Genomic DNA, 23,786 nt, shown 5'->3' with positions numbered 1-23,786 from the left:
CGTGAAATCTTTAATCTGCTTTGACCTTCAGACATGAACTTTTGTCATTACAGTTAGTTCTTTATCGGTTACTTCGACGTGCTGATTTTCATCTCATTGTTTTCATTCGTTTCTCTTCAACAAGACTGTGGAGCATATCAGTTGCATAATACTGATAAATTCTCTTTCTTTCTCCTTTGTTTCCGTCAATACATGGGCATTCAAAGGCTCTTAGGTATTTCAAAATAACGCCAGTTCTTCAACACTGTAATGCTCGTTGAAAGAATTGAAATTTTTTTTCTTCCCTCTGATCTTAATAAACATTCATTTTTAGCTTTATTTCGAAAGGAATGTAACAAACGGAAAATAAATTTTCCAACAAATGTCCAATTAATTTAAAAAAATTTCCAAATTCTGTTCAATTTAAAACGCTTTCGTTTAGTATTGTATTGAGATATAGCATTATTAGTTGGGTCCGTGACACTTAGCCGACAACCACTTAGCCGACGGGACATTTAACCGACACCAGTTAGCCGACAGGACATTTAGCCGACACGGACACTTAGCCAACAGCACATTTAGCCGACAAGGACACTTAGCCGACAGGTCATTTAGTCGACACGGACAGTTAGCCGACAAGGACACTTAGCCGACAGGACAGTTAACCGACACGGACACTTAACCGACAGGACATTTAGCCGACAAGGACACTTAGCCGACAGGACATTTAGCCGACACGGACACTTAGCCAACAGGACACTTAGCCGACAGGACATTTAATCGACACACAGAATTCGCAAAAAGACACTGAATGTGCAGAAAGACTTAAGTCACTATTCTATTCTGCTAAATTTCGAATGTAAACAAATATGGCTGCTCCGTTAAAAATTAGGCTTAACCGCACTTAAACAACCTTTAAATTGTTAATAATTCTACAACTATTCCATGCAGATTCACTAAAGGCATAAAACCTTAATCGGAAGATACGAAAAACATAATTGAGTCATTTTTAAAGCAAAAAGCGCAGTTTACCAACATGTAAAAGAGTTGTACATTTACATGTTATAGCAGTCCTATATACAAAATTCCAACGTTCGAGACTACTCGTTTTTGAGTTATGCGAGATACATACATAGGTACGGGTCCGCGACACTTAGTCAATGGGACACTTAACCGACACCAATTAACCGACAGGACATTCAGCCGACACGGACACTTAGCCGACACGGACACTTAGCCGACAGGACATTTAGCCGACACGGACAATTAGCCGACAAGTACACTTAGCCGACATGGACAGTTAGCCGACAGGACATTTAGCAGACAAGAACACTTAGACGACAGGGCATTTAGCCGACACATTTAGCTACAGGACACTTAACTGTCAAAACATTTAGTCAACGGGACACTAAGCTGACAGTGACGTTTAGTTGACGCGTGCCCAATGATTATTTAAATTTATTATCAATTACAAAATTTCTCGATTTCTCCATAAGTTCAATATTTAAGTTATTTTTTTCGCTTATCAGTAAAATTCATTTTCGATTCTTGAAGATCTCATACGTGCTTTTAATTATTGTTTTAATTTAGCATTGTTTGATATGTATCGTGCTGTTTGGTATATATTGGCCAAATTAAAAAAGCGCTGAAATTTCTCGTCAGGGAATATGAATCAAATTTGGAAAGAAAAAAGAATTTTTTTAGCTAAGTATGGCGGTCATTTAATTACATTTTAATATGGGATCTTCAAAAGTTATCCGTAAAGCTTCTTCATTTAATCAACTTTCACATCATTAATAATTTTTCTTGTTTACGTAATGATATTAATTTTCCAATCTCGCTCTTCTAAATGCTTTCAAATTTCTAAATATCTTTACGTTTCATTACTATTTTGCTCATCACATCATGTTACATTCCTTCCCTTAAAAAATCGTTTGGCTCCTCCCACTAATGAAACTTCCTTTCCCTGGCATGAAAAATCTGAATAATGCAATAAAAATTTTTGTTATTCTTGAATTATACTTTTTTATAGAAACATATGGCGATGAGGGTTAGTTCAGCAAATATATTTTATTTTGTTATTAAAACTAATTAAAAAAGTGAATTTTCAAGACCAGCAAAGGTATAAATTATTTGTGACCTCTATAATTTGCAGTTCATGCCACCATCGTTGAAATAAAAATTCTGTAACATTTTATTGACCACGCCTCTCGCTTAAAATACTTACTTAGGTTAATGTTTATAGCCCTAAACTAGTGCGTAATGTGTAATTTGGAAGTAAAATATTCCTTAAGCTTTTGTTTTATTCATAAGTGAAGCTGCAGAAGGAGGCAGCCACAAACCAAATAGGGAGGAGCAAAGCGTCAGATCGTGAAATGTCACCGTAATGTGCCATGTATCTGTGCTAGATTTAACTAGATCAGTCGTGTAAATACATAATATTATGTACTATGTTTTGATATGCCGCGATGTGTAATTTTCAATGTAATATGTTGTATTAATGTTTTTCTTAGAAAATATAACTTTTCTCAATATCTGTTAAAAATGTATAAATTTTCATTTCAATTTTTATTAATTTAATTTTTTTTTTTTTTTTTTTCTCTTTCATTCCTTCTCTTTCTCGTTTTTTGGGTTAGCTACATGGTACTGCGGCGACCTAACAGAAATAGGTTTGGTTTATGTAATTACGACAAAGCCAGAAGGGAGGGATGCCTTCGTGGAGGACGTTCTAAGGAAAACTGGCTCGTATACACGTTACATATGGGGAGACCCAAACTAAGGACAGTCCGTTCGCGGGATTCGAAATTCGGACCGAACTACCAGTGCTCTGCGACTTTACCGCTCAGACGCTACTGGACCTATCAGAAATAGAGTGACCGTTTTACTCAATATAGAACCAGTCTCTTCCGTTGAAAATTGCTTTTTTAGGCTAAACCTTTATAAATGCGTTGCTCGAAAATGTCCCAAACCTGAATACCGAAGTAAGTATTATTTTTTAATTATGCTTTTAAAGGAAATATTGGCGGTTTAGTGTTAGATTAGCATCTCTATTTTATTTTGCTATTAAAAAATAATAAAGAAAACTTTCAAAGTTATGGTGACCGAAAAGAGATATTTAAAAATCATTATCACCTCATCGTCAACCGGCAGTTATGTACCATTCTTAGATAAAAATAAGCAACTCTATTAAAATGTCGGAATCGGGCAAACTTATTTTTACCTACTAACTATGGCCATTATGATAAAAGTTCAAAAGTTAATACTGAGAGAGCTGAATTATTGCATAATTTTTATTTAAGGAAGAAAACTGATTGTGTATACTAATATATATATAAAGAGAGAGAAGAACTGCGATATACGGTGTTTATCCTAGGGTTCTGTCGCCTGATGAGAGAAGAAAGATGATTGTGTGTGTAATATTATGATTGTGAGTACATAATATTATATACAAATTAGTTAGGAAAAGAGAAATCTATGTATATTTTTGCAGTGTACTAAAGTATGTACTATCCAATTCCGATAAATCATATTCAAAAGGCTTCCGCACGATCTTAACACGATCCAAATCATTTAGTAGGCGTGGTTAGAAAATTTGCATATCAGCAGCGTTTTCGATATATCAAGAGTGAAAAATGTAGTTTTTGCGGAAATGTATTCAATTCTGAATAAAATAAAACCTGAAAGAATATTTTCATTTTAAATTAAACATTATGCAACAGTTTAGTGTTATAAACATTAACCTAAGTAAGTATTTTAAGCGAGAGGCGTGGTCAATAAAATGTTACAGAATCGCGCTTTTAATTTCCTACAAATTTGAAAACATTAAGGTTTGGTTTATTTAATTAATGCAAAGCACACTAGGGCTATGTGCCTAAGGGGAGGGATGCTTTCGTGGAGGACTTTCTAATTGAAAGCATTAAGAAGAGCCAGATTGGAAAATTAATATCATTAAGTAAACAAGAAAAATTATTAATGATGTGAAATTGTTCAAAAGAACACAGTTGATTAATGAAGAAGCTTTACGGATAATTTTTGAAAATCCCATATTAAAATGTAATTAAGTGACCGCCGTACTTAGGTAAAAAAAAAAAAAAAAAAAAAAAAAAAAAAAAAAAAAAAAAATCTTTTTTTTCCTTTTGATATTTAATTCATATTCCCTGACGACAAATTTCAGCGCTTTTTCAATTTGGCCAATATACACCACACAATAATTAAAAGCACATATGAGATCTTTAAGAATCGAAAAATGAGTTTTGCTGATAGGTGAAGAAAATGATTTAAATTTTGAACTTATGGAGAAGTCGAGAAATTTTGTAATTGATAGTAAATTTGAATAATTATTGGGTACGTGTCAGCTAAACGTCACTGTCGGCTTAGTGTCCTGTTGATTAAATGACTTGACAGTTAAGGGTCCCGCAGCTAAATGTCCTGACGATTAACTCTCTGTGTTGGCCAAATGTCCTGTCGGCTAACTGTCCGTGTCGGCTAAATGTCCTGTCGGTTAACTGTCCATGTCGCCTTAATGTCCTGTCGGCTAAGTGTCCTTGTCGGTTAAGTGTCTTGTCGGCTAAATGACCTGTCAGTTAAGTGTCCGTGTCGGCTAAATATCCTGTCGGCTAAGTGTCCGTGTCTGCTAAGTGTCCGTGTCGGTTAAATGTCCTGTCGGCTAAGTGTCGTGTCGGCTAAATGTCCTATCGGCTAAGTGTCCATGTCGGCTAAGTGTACATGTCAGCTAAGTGTCCGTGTCGGCTAAATGTCTTGTCGTCTAACTGGTGTCGGTTAAGTGTCCCGTCGGCTAAGTGTTCGCGACCGGATTTCAATGGACTACTTTGCCACTTCAAACATAGTTTAGTATTTTAACCCTGAAGTTTTAATTTTGTTGACTGACGAGGAAAAACCCCATTTATAACCTGGTGCTAAACATCAATTAAATTTTGCATACTTCATAATGAAAATAGGATAATTAGGATGATAATGCCGTTTAATACCATACATTAGACGTAGCATAAGGAACATCCCATACCGGAGCACAGTCCTGAATAAACAAAGGGACAAAAAAAATGGATCATTACTGGGCAAAACTGACAATGGAGTTCACGCTCCTTCTTTTACACTCCGTGGTTGCAAAGTTCTGTTATTAATTTCTATGTTTCAGATTATTCCAAGCTATAGTCGAAAAAAAACTGTAGTCGGAAAGCCGCCGAATGCGGAAAGCTCTACCATCCTGCCTTTGAAAAAGAAAAGAACATGTTAGAGATTATACCTATAGAATAGAGCCCTTCTGTTTTTTTACGCTTTTGATGTTTTAAAAAACTTCAAATGCCGCCTGCTAAATTTTAGAATCAACATGTGATCAGAGATTTAAAAGAAGGTCTATAATGGAAATTCGCCAGCGGGCGTTTGCCCAAAAATTAAAGTGGTGGGAAATTTAATGTATTTAATGGTCAAATGACATATTGCATTTTTTAAATTTTTTCTCTACAAATTTTTTATTAATTATTTTTCAATGAATTTTTTTCATTATGATTGACGAATAAAAGCTGTGGAAATTATGCATTTAAAGTAATAAACAGAAATTAAAATTCAATAATATGAACATACAGATGTGTTTGTCTGAAATAAAATTTTACTTTTCTCTTTATCATGGCCTTAACTAATTGATACTGTTTCCTTTATCATCGTATTAAACAGCAAATTTTTTTCTTACTTTTTTATGTTCTTAAGAAATAAAGGTTTTTTTAACAATTTGAAAATAATCTGGGTAAGATCTTTGTAATAAGCATATGGTTCATCATAAGTTATCTAAAGAAATATTATTGTATATTATTAGCAGACAAATGTAATGATGATTCTTAGAATATTGTTTACTAAAGATTACCGCAGAATTTTATTTCAGGATTTAGTCTGAGTGTAATAATTGTAATTAAGAAATCTAGTGCCTTAGATTTATTTTGCAAATTTATTCATGAATTTGTATAAAGATATGAATCAAGTGTAAATTTATGCTCGGAATTAATTTTTGAATAAAATTTGATTGAATGAAGAAAAGAGTTGAAGATGAATATTGATTAAAACTGAATTAGAATAGAAAATTTCTATATTGGAGGTTGTCTGTTGCATCTCTATTTCTCATCCTTGTGAAATCTTTTGTAACTTATAATGGTATAAAAGGAAGAAGTAATTATCATGATATTTTTGTGGCAAAAGTGTTTGATTGTTTTGAATTCTAAGAACTCAAAGTGTAAAATTCCAGAAATGAAAATCTGAAGTAATTACAAAGCATTATGATACAAAAACAAGAATGCTATGATAAATGCACATTTTGTCTTTCAGGATTAGCTAGACATTTTGCCATTTATATCTGTACACTCTATATCGATATAATGCATATACAGCATAAATTCACTTTTTAGGTCTGAGAAGTCTACAAATGTACTGAAATTCTCAAGGATGATAATACCGATGACAGTACATTAGGTTGAATTGTTGGAGTTTAGTGTTTAGGATACAAGAAGAAAAGAGAATCATCTGTTAATATCTGATTATCATTTGACTTCATCTCACCAGCTAGATTAAACATCTTTAATTTATTTTACATATGCCTGTTTTGATTTTTTTTTAATAAGCCAGGGCACTGTATTTAACACTTTTGCTTGAGGTCATGAGACGATGTGTTGATAGTTAATGACGTGTCATAGAAATAGATTGTACCCATAAGCTGATTTACTTATAATAAGGAATATGATTTAAAAGAGATAATAAAAATTGTTATGTGTACCACATTGATTATTAAGCATAGAATTTTATAACTATGTGCCAGCACATCATCATCACTAGAGATCAAATTATTTTGCAGTGCCACATTATGTGCTGCTGCATTGCATTTAAAATTGAATCAAAATAAGTAACAATATGCTTTATTTTTGTATGAAAATGTATCACAAACAAATACACATATTACAAATGAAGTTATTATAAGATAGTTACAGTGATATTATTGCAAACTATATACAGTGAAAAGTCGTTAATTCGGACACCCATAATCCAGAATGATCTATAATCCAGACCTCAAAGCTACAAACTTTCTGCGCATGCATCGCATTGACGCATGCGCGTAATACCTCTACGGCTGCGAATTTGCGTGTGCGCGTGCGCAAAATACGTTTACGAATGGCCGTTACAGACGGTATAAGCTAAGCTAAAATTATCTAATTATCTATTTCAGTTAATGTTGCAGATTGCGTTGTTCCTTAATCTTCGAATTGGATCTGGCTTATTATTTTTTGCAGACTGTTAGAGCAATTTTATAAAAGTAAGCTTGAACTTTCGATTATGTCAAATAGAATTTCCGATTTATATTTACTAATATGTAATGGATCTACAAAGCGAAAGTATGTTTCGGAGTCCATTAAACAAAAAGTGGAATTGCTGCAAAAAATGGATAAAGGCATATCCTTTGTTTATCTAAACTTTAACGTTTGTTTATCTAAACTTTGTTTATCTTTAACGCCACAACCGGCACGCAATGAATTAGAAGTTGATCTGTCAGCATTATCTTCAGGGCAGATGTTTTTATTTTATTTGGCTTATAATTGCTTACTAAATGTAGTATTTCATTTCGATGTACTCCGTCTTTGATATGATTTAAATCAAATGCCTCGTCATTATAATTCGCTTCCGATAGCGAAGAAAGTGACGGAGGTTATTGAAAACGAAAAAAATTCGATTGACAAATTAGCCGGTATTCTCAACATAGCAATTATAGGACTTCAACAGCGGAACTTTGTTACTGAACAAGAAATTATGTCTGTTTATAGAATTAAATTATTATATTATTATAGAATTTAATTATTATATTATCACATAAAAAACGAAGCAACTTAAACAACTTACATTGAAAGAAATGTTTAATAAAGTAAACAAATAAATATTAAGCTTTTTTTTTTTTTTTTTTTTTTTTTTTTTTGTAAATTTTGATACCCTTTAGATCATAATTGTTCTTTATTTCATAAATTACGGTTTTATATTTTTAATTTTATAATTTCTGCATGCCATCTTACCAGATTCAAACTGATGATCCATAATCCGGAATCGCCGAAGTCCCAACGAGTCTGGATTAACGACTTTTGACTGTATATATAACTTGATTTCCAGTAAAGTTACAATTTCATCTACCAATTTATAATTAATAAATTGTAGTTTATTGCAATACCGTTATAGTTTGTTCTGTTATTGCAATACTGTTATAGTTTGTTCTGTTAAAGTTCAGAAAAACATTTAGACTAAGTGCTGTTTAATTAAATAGACCTTCATATTAAAACTTCATCACACTAACTTTTATGTTCATGGCAAAAACCCAACAAATTGATATTGATATAAATTGCTGAATGATGTGCAGTAGAAGTCAACATTGAAGATGATGTATTCATTCATTTTAAAATAGTTAAAAAATGCAAATCAGTTGGGAAATCTAAAAATGATTGTAAAAAAATTGTGTAATATGTATTTGAATATTTTTTGATGAGGAAAAAATTATTTTTGTATTCATGATGTGTAAATATTCATTATCATACAATATTTTCTGTGTTTATTAATTTGTGTAAAATTCAGTATACTGTCTCTGTTTATTAATTTAATAAAAATTAAAAATTTTATTTCATGTCAATTTTAAAACATTTTCATTTCATAATCCATTGCATTATTAATATAAAATTTAAAACAGTAGTTGTTTCCTGAAAAAATGTTAAGGCAAATATATTTTGTGCAAAAAACATTCTAGATCTCTCTCTCTCTCTTTTTTTTTTTTTTTTTTTTTTAATAGTTGATAGTTTATTCAGAAAGTCATGTTGATTAATCTGTTTCTAAGTTTACATATTCAAGGTTAATTAAGTACCCTTTATCTTTAAAAACTCTTTAATATTTTCTTAATGATTTGATTATTATCATCCTTTAGCTACATAAATTATTAACTTTGTTGTATCTCTATTATTTATTTGTGAATTTTTATGAAGGAACTCAAATTTTATGATTTTGATTTCTTTAGGCAGCACAATGCTGATATTCGTCAACAAATTTCTACTATTTCATCTCAACAAAACAAGCAAGATATTGCTCCTAAGCACGCAGTATTACCTGGAAAAGTATGTTGTTTTTAATCTCCAAATTTTATCGCAGAAATTATTTCAGATACAATTCACAGAAATGTGTATATTTACTGTTATGTACAATCTTATTTCATGTTTGGTGCCACTGCCAAAAATAAATTAAAATAATTTACACTGAAGAGCCAAAACATTATGACCACCTACTCAATAATTCATTGTGCAACTTTTGGTCTGCAAAGCTACTGCAACTCTCCTTGGTATGGATGCCATAAGCTCTTGGTAGATGACTGGAGACAGGTTGGGTCAAATACCTAAGTAGCAGTGATGCAGTCAGCATATTTCGACTTGGTGGTGCTTGAACTCTGAGCTGCTGCTCCATAACATCCTATTGCGTTAAGATTTGGCAAATTAGGGTGCCAGGGCATTAAATGGACTTCATCCTTATGCTCCTCGAACCACTCCAACATAGTTCGAGCCTTGTGACATTGGGCATTGTCATGCTGGATTCCATTTTCAGTTGGGAAGACAGATTCCATGTAAGGGTGCAGCTGATGTGCAATTATGTTCATATTGTCAGCAGCTTTTATGGTCTGTTCTACTACAGCTAAGGCTCCCAGAACCTCCCTTGAAAGCATCCCCTAAAGCAGCGATTCTCAACCAGTGGTAAGCGAGAGAAAAATAGGTGGTACGCAAAGAAACAAAGTATTTTTAACTATTAAATTAAAAAATCTCATCAAGAAAAAGAACAATTAATAGAAGTTTCGGTTGATCTTTACATTATGGTAACTTGGCATTTTTTTGGCGAAAATTTGGCGACCAACTCTCCTACAGCAACCCTCTATTTTTTTTTTCCCGCCGCCATTTTGTCTTCACAAAGTAAAGACATTTTTCTTTTCTTTTTATCTACTGAACACTTCTTCCAACAATCTACTAGCCGAATTACACTTATGCTAGAAATTTTATCTAACAAAACTGCTTAATCATGACAAATATTCACTGCAAAATTGGGAAAAAGTGCACAATACCATACTATTTACGCGTTTTTCAAAATAACACATACACATAAACCATGTACACGCCGACTTATTTTTACTTAAAAAAACATCCCAGAATTGCACAAAAATGGCATTGCGCACACTCTTCACTATATCCATGTACACTGCTTTTTTCTCATAAATTAGAAAAATTTCACGAAAATACATGACAATTTTCTCAATCTTTAAACCCGGTAAAAAAAACATATATAAATTACCTGATCGCGAAAAAGTAATGAACATTTCCACATATAAAATAAATAAAATATCCAAAAACTTTTACCTCTAAATCATATATTACATTATACACGTCACCAACGAATTCATACCGCAACCATTACAAATACTTAGTGTCAGATATTTAAATTATTTCCATGCACGTTTACTTCAACTAAAACGTATACCAAATTCCTACAAACATAAAATTCACAAAATAACTATCATTTAATTAAAATATAATTAAATTCAAAAACACTACTTAAAATATAAATGAGCACATACATTAAATTAATACATACATAAATACCCATTTCGAATTCACTTTAGTTACGGCCATGGGATCCAAAAATTCACGAACACTGTTTCACACAACACAGAATAAAGCCAAATACAAAATTTCCAGATTTTTTTCACGATTTCCCCCCTTTTCCGATTAAAGAACCGTAATTCGTCCATTAATACCACATGACATATCCCATGATCTCTCATTTCCCTCACACAAAATAATGTGTAATCGGAACTGAGTACTGCTCACATTATTACCAAAGTGCCAGGTAGTAACCTTTATCGCCTCCAAAATGTCGCCAAACTACCAGTTACCATATTGTAAAGATCAACCGAAGTTTCCTGTGATCGAACTGTAACTGATGATTTCAAAAATAACACACTTGTTAACTTTTGGCTGAACCAAAAAAATAATTTAAAGGCATTTCAAATAAAGCTATTATATTTTTATATCTTTTTTTTTTTTTTTTTTTTTTTTTTTTTTTTTTGCATAACCTATGTGTGTAAACAAGGATTTCCTTCTGTGTTATATTTGAAAGAATAATATTAAAAGGGGTTCCTAATTTGTGGTTAAAACTAAGTGAAATAAGACTAGACATAAAGAAATTGACCTCTTTTACACAGGCCCAAATTTCACACTAAATTTTAGAATTAAAGTATTATGACTCAAATTTTGATAATTAAAATGGTAAACAATTTTCAGTTTAATATTTGTTTGTGCATATTTAATACAAATAGCCAGTAGGTTGTGCAAATGGCAAAATGCTTTTATTGAGAAATCGGAAAAAACAATCATTTTAAAATGTAATGATGGTACTAAAGTTTTTCAGTTTTTGTTAGTCAAAAAGTTGAGAACTGCTGCCCTAAAGCATAATATCACCACTACCAGTCTGTGCATGGCCTGTTGTACAGGGAGGGAGCAACTGTCCGCCTGAAAGACGGCATACCCTGACATGACCGGGAATGTGATGAATGAGAAGTCATGATTTATCCGACCGTCTTCCACTTATCCATGGTGCAGTCTCAATGTTCTCGGGCCCACTGTAGACATAGTTGATAATGATGTGTGGTCAACAGAGGCACATGAGTGGAACATCTACTGTGCAGTCTCATATCCAATAGTGTCTGCTGAACTGTATGTTCTGAAACACTTGCTCTTGATCTGTACTGTATTGGGCTGTCAGCTGCTCCATTGTCTAGTTCTGATTTTGCTGTACCAAGCAGGATAGTCTGTGACATCCTTTTTCTTTGATGACGCTTGGATGACTAATACCTTTGCATCTACTGCTGGTTTCACCATCATTTATTCATTTTGCATAAATACTGACAACAGCAGATTGTGAACAGTCATGCAATTTCAGAGATACTCGTTCCAAGTCTTCAGGCCATCATAATCTGCCCTCTATCAAATTTGCTTGGATCAGCAGCCTTTCCCATCACTCGCAAAAATAAATGCAAGAATGATTCCTTACCTTGTCAGCAGCACTTAAATACCATTCCCACTTAATCAGCGTGCCCTCCACGTCATCCAGACATGTTCATTGAAAAATGTGGAGATGGTCATAATGTTTTGGCTTGTCAGTGCATTTTGAATTAGCTTTTGATTAACATTATTGAATAAAGGTAGTTATTAAAACAATGTAAATTGACCAGTTTCTCTTTTACGTAATTAAGTAATGTCTAAGATAATATTTCTGAGATTTTAAAAATATTTATTTTCAAATAATTGTTGTTTAGACTGACTATATTAATAGTGAATTGTTTTATTTCTATAGTAAGACATTATTCAAATGTACCTTTTTTGAGTAATTGTATTTTATAATATGTATTGACAATAAAGTAAATAAAAAATTGAATATGCTTTATGTATTATTTTTGTTTTTAAATGTTAGTTTTTAGATAATATTAAAATGTAGCTTGCTTAATTTTTTGGCAGTCACTTGGAGCAGGATAGCCAAATCTCATTCATATGTTCTTTCAAATAACTCTTTTGTTATATAATATGAAAATGTTCAAATTAGTTGTGTAATATGAAAACAAATATATTTTTACCAGGTTAATTAAAGGCATAAAAATTGCATCATGTTAAGTACAAAGAAATAATAGTTCCGTGAGTAAGACTTGTTGGGTGTATAGCTATATATCACTTAAATAATGAAGAGTTAAGTTACAAGAAGTAACATCACTTGTCATTTTTGCCATTAGGGCATTATTCATTCACTCCACATCTTCTGATATATGAACACACACTCACTTTCTCCCATTCACATATATAATATAAATTACTCCATTTACGTTATCAAAACCTGACATGTATTAGTTCGCATACGAGCACAATATAGAGGCACATATTAACCAACATTTGTAATTTTAATATTTACTTTTACATAAATTAAGTAATTGTTGGTTCTTTTAATATCTTGCATACATTATTTAAAAAATTATGTTCTGATGCACTGTATGAAAATCCATTTCGTTTCATCATTCGCTGTAGCCAGCCTTCACTCGCCTTGAATTGTGATGTAGGAATGTCTTCTTCTCATGCTGCAGCAAGCACTCTTATTTGGCACATTTCCGTATTACTACATACCCTTGATCACGTATGTCATGAACATATGCAGCTACTTTTTTCTAAGTTCGGAAACTTGCATTTCGAACCACGAAATGCACGTCCTGTTTTGTTCATTGCCGCCAGTTGATCATGCTTTTTGCTTCAATTGTGCACTCACTTTTTATTTCCACCTTATATATTCTTGCTGCTGCTCTTTTTCTAGTTTCTTGTGCAAATTCTACGACTTTCAGTTTAAAAGCCGATGTATTTTCCCATTTCAAGCACACTACTTGCTAACTACCACGAATTCCAAATGATACTATGAATGAAAAGAGAGAAAGCTTAAAATATGCGGATGTTCCAAGCAGGAAGGAGGGGAAAGTAATTTCATTATAAAACAGTATTTCCTGGAAGCCAGTGTGGTGAAAACCTGTTTGGACTGCCTTCATTTATTATAGCATCTGAGTGGATTGCTAGTGCCGATGTTATGACTGAATAACAGCTGCACCAGAATGTAAGGAAAGTCTCTGCTTTCCATCCTGGCCCCAACCAAAGACAAAACAAATGCATATTCTTTTTTTTAAGGATGTTTATTGATGAAAAGGAAAAATAAGATGTTAAAAAATATATATTTTAAAGTAAGACATTCTTTAGTTTTTGGGGTATAGGCATTGTGCGAGTCACTTTTTTTTTACATAAATTTTACCTGTAAAGTTGGGATGCAGACATTACACGAACATATACGGTATTTCTTTTTTGGTCTTATAATCCAAACAATTTTACTAACCAGTACAAAATAAATTGATGCAAAAGCATCTGCTTTTGAAAAACTACTTTTGCATTTTTTAAAATATAATTTTGAATACAGCAGGGAGTAGCAAAGCAGAAAAGCAAAATGGTACATATTTTAAGATGGAAGCTTATCTTGCATATATATAGCATATAAAATATGAGACCAATAAAAATGTGAAGTTATTACATTGCGCTTTCTTATTGAATTTTTCATCATTTACATATTTGTTTGCATTTTTAAGGATAATTATTGGCAACTTACTGCTTTCAGATAATCATTATAATATTTTTTTTTTTTCTTTTGTTTCTTCACGTTAGAACTGATGCTGTAAATGAGGGGAAACTAAGAATAGAACATGAATAACTTATCTACAAAGATTTTCAGGTTCACTCAAGTGTCTAATCATCAGTTAATCATGATAGGATATTGAGACACATCTTGTAGAATCTTTTTTCCCTCAAGTTAGACATTGGCAGTTTAAGCCTAGAACAGCTTGCCCTAGAATATAGGAATGATCATATGTCAGTTAAAAGAACATGAAGCTCAACTAGAGCATGATATTAGGTTACTTCAGTTGTCAAATATTGGGGGCAATGGGCAATCTTTTAGTAAACACTTTAACTCCAGTGAAACCAGATATTTTGTGGTTCTTTTAGTAAAAAAGCAAATACATAGAAAGTGACAAGTCATCTAAAGGTAATTTTGGCAATAACATTATTTAGTGAAGGTGTAAAAATTTAACCGAGCAGCTTTGCCAATACACATTATTAGTAATTTGTGTGCCCACATTGAGCAAATGATGGGCCCTAGGTTTAATAGCTCATCAAGCAGCCATACATCATCATTGCTCCTCAGACTCATCACCGGTAACTTTAGCCAAATGAGCATGGTCCTAAGACTGCAACGCCACTTTCATAAAAATGTAAATGTTACTAGAAGTAATTATTTAGACTTAAAAAAAAAAAAAAAAAAAAAAAAAAAAAAAACGAAAAACACCCAAAGAACCAATTTCCCCATTGTATGAAGCAGAGGTTCCCAAATTTCTCCAAAGTTACCCAGAAAGATGAGAGAAAACGGACTTGTAGAATCCAATACAAATTAAAGTTTTTATCCCATTACACTAACAGAAGAAACTTGTTGAAAAACAGTAACCCTTTCATTGTGAGAGAGGAAAACAAAAGAGATTGGTTCCTTCCATGTTCTTTTTAAAGGCAAAAAATTACTTTAAAATGTATTCAAAAGTGAGCTTCCAAGAAATTTTAGAATAAGAATTTAGTTAAATCCAATTATCTGATCTAATTGATCAAGTAATAAAATTTAAATTGTAAAAGTTAAAATTTTTACTCTTGCTGTATAAAAATTTCAAACAAAAAAATTAACATTTTCTATTTTTAATTGCAGAGAGATGTAATCTTGAAATAGGAGTCCTGTTTTAAAATGGCTCTGATTAGAGTAAAGAAGTGTTTAAATAAAATTTTCACCTGAGGAGAATTAAATTAACCAGAGAAATGTACTCAATATTTCCAACTAATTAATTAAGAACTTAAAATTTAACTTGTTAAATTAAACAAATCAAATCCCTCAAAAAACTTTTCTGCATCACCACCAGTGGAAAGTTTTATTTTTTATTTTTCAAAAACATAAATTGATCATTAAGATTGTAATACATTTTGTCAAGCTGTTGGACAAGAACACTTCAGATTAATATGAGCCCTGGATTAAATCAAAATGGAAGATAAGTTGTGTTTTAAAAAATTGAGAATGGAATTATAGTGTTTCCTCATTATACAGGAGAGTTCCAACTTTAAATAGTACAATTCTTGAAATAATTGAAAAATGTTGAGTTAATTCTATATTGATCTTGTTATAGAGTCTCGTAATACTTTTGATTAATCTTTTAAAATCTTGAGTTAAGTAGAAGCAGAAATATTAGTTTTCAATTTGATCATATTATACAGAACAGAAATTTGAGTTTCTAATATACCTACTCAAATGATATGCTTGATTTCCCAAATTTCATAAAAATAAATAAATAAATAATAGTTTTTAACTCTTGTAGAAATGTTTTCTTAAATATATTTATGTAAAATTATTAGAAATTACTTTTTAAATTTAGAAAAAAAAATTCAGTGTTGTGTGTTTGGTTTCAAAATTTCATTCATGCAAAAATCTAAAACTTCATCAAATTTGCTGTTGTTTCATTATGATATTTCTGCAGTGGGAAAGTTCATTATGATATTTTTTGCAGTGGGAAAGCAGTATTCCGAATGATATTTCTGCAGTGGGAGAGACTGATATTTACTATTCAAAGCTGAAGGATACCATTTACAAAATTAAAAGCTATGCATATTTATATAATTTTGAAGCATTTTTATCATAACCACAATCCATAATTCCAAGTATTTTAATTGCATAATCTTGTTAAGAATGAGTTGCCATGAGTTGTATAGAAATTAATCAGTTCATGTATAAAGGTTTTCCTCTTTTGTTTTTTGTATATAACAGATTTTTACTAAAATATCTGGAAAAACTGTTGTAAAAAGCCTGTTTTTGTGAAGTAACTGTTAATTATGATTGAAACATAAATTTGTATTATCCTTTAGGTTCCTTTAAATGATGTTGTTGATCCTCTTGATGTTGAAGAATTTCTTGATCAACACAGAGATCAAATTGAATGTGACACATTTCGTCATATGCTTGATTTTCCTGAGGATGATATAGAAATTGGAATTTTGCCACATAAATGCCGAACTTTAGAGCATGTGGTACCTGATGATGAAGTGTAAGTATGGACACATATATATTTTATCTATTTGGAAAACAGACATTCTTGATTTGAAATATATGTTTGGGTACTGCTTTTGGTACTCTTCTGTTATCAGGAACGAATTCAGAAAAGTATGCATGTATGTGCATATATACATACATATGCATGTACATATACACATGCATATATAAACACATGCACCCATACATCCATGTATTTCTGAATCCAGTCTGGATGACAGAAGAGTATCCTGCTATTAATTACTACACAATATAATAAAAATCTGTTTACCATTTCATTTCTCTTCTTGTACAGGGGAGAACTGAACCAGCAAGTAAAAGACTGCATACAGTGTTATACTGCTGACTGGATTGTGATAAATAGAAGGTAATTTTAATTTAGCTTTATTTTGCATGGGAACTTTTTCTGTTAAAATTCTTTAATACTTATTTTTATTATGTAATTAGGTATCAACAATATAGTTCAAGTTTTTGTTCTTATGAAAACATATCAGACAAACAAAATGTGGCAAAATCAGTACCAAAGCAAGAATTTGAAATTGATATGTCAGTGTCTTCGTGCGATTATAAGAGTGATGAAACCCGCTTGAAGCAAATAAATGAACAGCCTTCCCAACAACCTCCTCTTGCTGAAGATGAAGATACTTCTGTAAGTAATATTTTGATTTATCATGTATTTCAAGGGGGAAAAAACTTGCATGTGAAATTGAATGTATTAAAAAGTTGTATTTCAGAGAAAGGAATAAACATTGCCATATTTGGAATTTCTTTCTTATACAGTATGGACAGGAATAAAAAAAAGGAGTTAATTTGTTAAGTCATTTTTTAATGATGAAATTACTTTCTCTCTATTGGTTTATAGATAAATAGATTCATTACATTTATGTAGCAGTACATGTAATATTAGTATGCCTAGGTTAATAATCATCATAGGCTTTTGTAGCTGGAATCATTCATATAAGAGTTACACTTGTCTAGACAAAGAGCCAGTAGGTTCAAAGCTATTTTCTTTTGATTGAGGCTGTCATATAGTATTTTTTATAGATCAATACAATATAAGGTAATCAAATATTACAATCATAGGCAGAATTTTATTATGATTGCAATATAATATTATTTTATATTTCACCTTTAATATATATTATCATTAATTAGTCCAGAAGGCATAAGTTTAATACTTAGCTCATTGGTGTGGGAATCCAATAGGTAACTTTTAATCAATGTTTTATGTGAAAAGTTGATCCAACAACAAACTGGACATCCCTTTTCAAGACCCATTTGATGAAATATATTTGAAAACATTCTTAGATTAATCTTGAGGATGAGGTTACATAAGATCCAAGTGTATATGAACATATCACCAGTTACAACATTTAGGGATCATTCATTGGTAATTCATAATAAATTACAGACTTAAATATTTTAAAGGGCCCACCAGCGGCCAAGCGGTAAAGTCGCTGAACACTGGTAGTTCGGTCCAAGGTTCGAATCCCACGAACGGGCTGGCTGCATGGCCGTTTTCGTGGTTTTCCCCATGTGTAACGTGTAAACGAGCCAGTTTCCCTTAGAAAGACCTCCACGAAAGCATTCCTCCCATTAGGCAGATAGCCCTTGAGGCTTTGCCATAATCACACACACACACTTAAATATTTTACATTAAATTGCATTATATATTTTATATTAAATATTTTACATAATAGAGTACAGACTTAAATATTTTGCATTATTATCAAATTATTCCATAGGCAAAATTAAGATATTAGAGTACGGACTTAAATATTTTGCATTATTATCAAATTATTCCATAGGCAAAATTAAGATATTTAATGATAGCATTTAGATATTACATTGCTATTTCATTCAAGAATCATAGTTATGGCATGTTATCAGTAATCAGTGCCATAATATGTTCATATTGCTTATTATTGGTTTTTATTCAAAGGAGCCGTCAGGTAATAAATATTTTTAGTTAAAAACAATATTGTGCTTATAATGTCCATATTAATTGATTTTGCTATATTATAATGTTTATATTAATTGATTTTGCTATATTATGTGCATAAGCAATAAGAATATACAAAGTATGTATAAGAGATGTTCTTTTAGACTTATTAATATTATAAATTGAGATGCATAAGAAAGATGAAAACTTAGTGATCTTTACATATGTAAATTTCTAAATAAATTTATTGAATAAAATATTACTAAAATTAAGATCAAAGAAGGAAAGTTTTCTTTTTATATTTGTGTTAATTTTTAATGCATATTTCTAATTTTGTTTCAGGATTCTTCTGCTCCACCTTCTAATCGCCAGTCATTTCAACTTGCTGATACACCTAGAGGAAGCTGGGCAAGTAGTGTCTTCGATCTCCGGAACTCCCAAGCAGATCCACTCATTCCATCATTATTGGACCACACCCCATCTGAAGCATTAGACTATATGAACGAAATTAAGCGACAGGAAAATAGGACAGATTCTGTGTTTGCTTTGTATCCTCCAATGGATGATGTTAGAATTTTACTTATTTTCCAATTTACGTGTTTAGTCTTTTTTAAATGAAGAAAAATTTATAGAAACTTTAATTTATTTTGTCAGTTCTTTTTTAATAATAAAAGTAGTCAGTTCTTTTTTAGTAATAAAAATTCTATTATATCTTGGTTATTAATATATATAACTATTACTAAAATATAAATTAGTTATTTTCCCCCTGTTTTTTTAAAGTGCGGTATTAACCCCTTGAGTGCCTTTATCTGGTCATGAGATATGTATTTTGTCTCTTGGTATATAGCAGTTTATGGTTTAAAATATTTTGCTTGCTTACTTTATTTAATGGTGTAAATGAATGGAAGTTTATAAAAACAGAGACTAAAATAAGTAATTATACAAATTTAGGTATTAAATGCAGTTTCTATACAAATCTTCACGAGCAGATCCAAAAGCTTGTGCCACTTAGAGGGTTTATATCTTAGTGTTTGTCATATTAAATTTAAACATGCAGACTAAACTAGTCTTAATAGTCTTGATCATAATGTACCTAGCTAAGGGAGTTGATCTTGTGTGTTTTGATGCAGTTTAAATATGACTTATTAATTGTATAGTATTATTTAAGATCAATACTTCTGGATAATAGTTTTGGTTTAGGATAATTATTTAAGTGTTAACTAGGTAAAAATAAAATTTCTGTTGTTGTAGGAGCTCTGTTAATTTGGTTTAAGCATAAATAAAAAAATATCCCCAAGATAAAAAGTGATTAACATATCTTTAAATATTATATAGACTTTAATATTTGTAACTACTTAATTATTGTTGCTTAAAAGTTGTGAAATCCATTAAGAAAAGATTTAGAATCTTAGTATGTTTTATGTTTCGTGGCAATGTGCAGCTTTAGTATGCTTTGCAACTACATGCAAAATGTCTATCAGTTTATCTTTTAAATAAATAATATATTAAAGTGGGGTCTGTATTGAAATAAGTTTTTTAAATATGTGAAAAACATTTATCAAATTTGTGAGAGATTTGGCTACTTTGTTAGCTGAAGGAAGGAGATTTAAAGATTCGTAAATACAGTAGTACCCACTGGAACAGATATTTTGTCCCTTACAAAGAGGTGTGTCTTCTTCAGAAGGTACATACTAAAAATATGTAGTTTAATTAAAAATTTAGCTTGCATCGAGCTTTAAACAAATGATATATAAATAAGTAACATAGTCACATGTGTTTATTTGAATTTGAAATTAATGAAAAATGAACATTCTTAATTAAAAACATTTCATTATTGCAAAAATGTATGAAGTGAACAGTAGAGTTTTGTACTTATACAAATTTATTGAAAATAATCCATTACACAGGTTTGTTTGATAGTCTGTGAATTGCAAGCACTTTTTTCCATTTGGGTGTTAAAAGTCACTAATTATGTTAAATTCTTCACTGTCACCAATAGTAATCATAAATTGTTTTAATTGGAAGGTGTATTTTAAAGCATCTGTATATATATTCTGATAAGTATTAACCTTTTTCTGTTTTTCCTGCATACATAATTTTCTCCAGAGGGAAAAAATATGCCATAAGCCCTTTCATACTACATTAATATATAAGTAACATTGAAATGTTCTTTCTCCTTACTGTAGTGTTTTAAACATATAGTAGTAGAAAGTATATTTATTAGATTTTGTGTGGTATTCTAGAAGCTTTTGACATTTATAATTTTAATCCTAAAATAGTTAGATCTGTTAATTTTAATAATTTTTACTAAATCATTTAAATATAAAATTTCTATTTTTAATTCATATTCAAATAATTTTAATAAATTAGTACCTCCACAATTACTATAAAATTTCTGCTGCTGTATTCATATCATTTGTTTCTAATTTGCAAAAATTTGAAAGACTAATTTGAAGTTAATATATGTGATAAAAAGAAAGTAAAGCAAAAAATCGAATAATTTAAATACAGTGCTATTAAAAAAGTGAGTTTCACATCAGAATAAAATTAAATAAATAAATCCTGGATTATATTATTTTTTTTAACGTGTCGCTTTTCTTTTGTATTTCATAGTGATTTGACTGAAATTGTTATTTTATCGTTCTACAGTATTAATGAAATTTGAATTTTTTAGATTATAAAAATTTTTACAGGAAGAATTTATTGAAAAGAGGTTTCCTGGACCTGTTCCCAAAGAACATATTGGGCATCGCTTAATTGTGAAATGTTTGGCCTTGAAGTATGTCTTTTAAAGTTTTAAATAACTTTTAAGAAGAACCATTATTTAATATTAGGTTCATTGTATTTGAGCATATCTTGTGAGAAATGTGAATCACATGAGTATAAATGGTAATACCTCATTATAGTGCTCCCAAAATTTAATCGCTAATCAGTTGAGATATAACATGTAGCAAGGTACAAGATTACATGGCAAGATATCTTGATTGATTAGCAATTTAGTCTTGGTGGCCAAATAAGGAAGTACTGAATAAAATTATATAATTTTTTCCATTCTTGTAGTTAGATTCAATTTGCTGCAGATATGATATTTACTTCTTATATTTGACTTCTTAATTCTCATAAATCTACTATATATTTTCAATATAGTATATTTGTTCACTAGTACTGATGCAGTTAAGATTGCAGAAGATTAGTAATTTGAGCCGAGTTCAAATCCAGCGATGAACTGGTTGCATGAGTACTTTTGTGATCTTTTTCATATGTAAATTATGAACCAATTTCTCTTAGTCCTCCAATAAAGGCATCCTTTTCCTAGATAGGTAGTCCTTGTGTGCTTTTGCCTTATTTGAATAAACATTTTTCTTTTAATCCAAATGCACTTACCTATTCAAGGGAATGGACAGTTACAAGTATGCCTTCTCCGAGATTTGAACCCGGGCCCTTCGGAATCGTATTAGGTTTCCCTAACCACTATACCCATCTGGGCAGTAACAAAGAGAAAGTAAACAAAGAGATATTTTTCAAAATAGTTTTGTGTGGATAAATTAAAAGTAATAAAATTGTTTTTTAGTATTTTAGCAAATTATAAACTTTGTTATGTCATTTAATGCATACTATTGAGTTGTAGAATATTAGGTTATGTTCTGATTCTCCATATCTCCATCAAAAAGTATTCGTAAGGTAAAGCAGTATGACACCAAAATAGATATATGACAACCCACAATGTTGCCAAAACGTGTCTGTGTACTGCAAGTCAGTTTTGGCCAGTATGCAGTGTTCAAGTTGTATGGATGCTGAGTTTGTTCAGTTCTCTCATGGTTTTTTTTTAAGCGAAAACAGATCACTGTATACATAAGCAGAAAAATAACATAACAACTACAGAAAGATTAAGTTTTAAGTGTTTTATTACTGATGCATTTTGCTTTTTTTATTTAATTGATGGTCACTCTTTCATGGAATTTGTAGTGTGCCATCATTTTGAAAATAGCTGTTCCATTTGCAAAAAAATTAGTCATCAACATGTTCCAGAGCTGAGAGTTGTTACATGTTCCAGAATTGAAATTCCAACATATTCCAGGATTTAGAGTAGTACGTATTAATCACAGTAATATGTTTTTATTTTGGTATTTCCAACTTCATGTGCGTATGCATTTCTGAGATGCTCGTGTTCATGTATGCATGTATGTATGCATACACACACACACATACATCCATTCATACATGCATACATTCCTGAATCCTGTCCTGATAATAGAAAAAGTACCAAGAAATATTCAAAGATTTCTTCAATTTAACTGGCACAGAATTAAATACTGTTCTGTGAAGGTTTGTTATTAATACTTACTTGATCAGTTAGAAATTGCTAGTGTAGATAATCTCATTGTTCTGTGTAGATAACTGATATGCATTAGAATTATTTTATATCTTGTATTGTATCTGTTTGTTACATACTTGTATAAATATTGCCATTATATATCAAATATTTGCACAATAATGATTATTCTTTTCTATACACCTAATTAAATATTTAATTCTGTTACATTTATTTCTTATAGCTTTAATGCATTTTATACTATGCTTTTGCATATTTTAATTCTGTGTACAATTTAGTTTTTATTCAAAACTGTTTCTTTCTTGTAAGTGACATTCTTTTTTTTTTTTTTTTTCCCTTCCATTGAATAATTTTCTGTAGACTTTGTTTTAAAATTTTGATGCTAACATCTAAATGTTTGCTACTTGAAATTTAAATTTTATTTAAAATAGGTCTTTATGTATGAAAGCAGTTTATTACAGCTTTGTGTGTTGACTGATGTTAATAATATTTTTGTGTACTTGTTATTATAGCAGACCCCCAAGATTGAATTGACAATCACTCGAGATATCTCGCCATAATCTGGCTACATGTTCTTATAACTTGCCACATAATCGTATATTAGCACCATGTTGCATTTTTGCTTTCAATGCGTGTTTTTATATTATTAATTTTTTATGAGGTTTTCAAAATTAAAAAATAATAGTCATTTTTGTGTCTGTGTGTGAGAGAGAGAATATGATGTTAACAATCTTTACCAAGTGATGAGGTGGATGCCAT

General features: G+C 30.9%; 1 protein-coding gene across 1 annotated transcript in view; it reads left to right on the top strand.

The window, feature by feature from the left end:
• The first annotated feature begins 5,242 nt into the window (after window positions 1-5,242).
• Zir (dedicator of cytokinesis) overlaps window positions 5,243-23,786 on the top strand; it is a 108,710-nt gene continuing 90,166 nt past the window's right edge. Inside the window, exons 1-7 of the mRNA XM_085816491.1 lie at window positions 5,243-5,398; window positions 9,023-9,119; window positions 16,569-16,747; window positions 17,048-17,119; window positions 17,200-17,401; window positions 19,037-19,261; window positions 21,388-21,473. Coding sequence (XP_085672617.1) covers window positions 5,358-5,398; window positions 9,023-9,119; window positions 16,569-16,747; window positions 17,048-17,119; window positions 17,200-17,401; window positions 19,037-19,261; window positions 21,388-21,473 — 902 coding nt within the window. The 5' untranslated portion in view covers window positions 5,243-5,357. The remainder of the gene's footprint in view (window positions 5,399-9,022; window positions 9,120-16,568; window positions 16,748-17,047; window positions 17,120-17,199; window positions 17,402-19,036; window positions 19,262-21,387; window positions 21,474-23,786) is intronic.

The sequence above is a fragment of the Stegodyphus dumicola genome, chromosome 5, assembly GCF_044657685.1.
Source record: "Stegodyphus dumicola isolate Sdum_Otavi_A_Nest chromosome 5, ASM4465768v1".
Taxonomy (NCBI): Eukaryota; Metazoa; Arthropoda; class Arachnida; order Araneae; family Eresidae; genus Stegodyphus; species Stegodyphus dumicola.
This window is presented reverse-complemented; position numbering and strand designations above follow the sequence as displayed.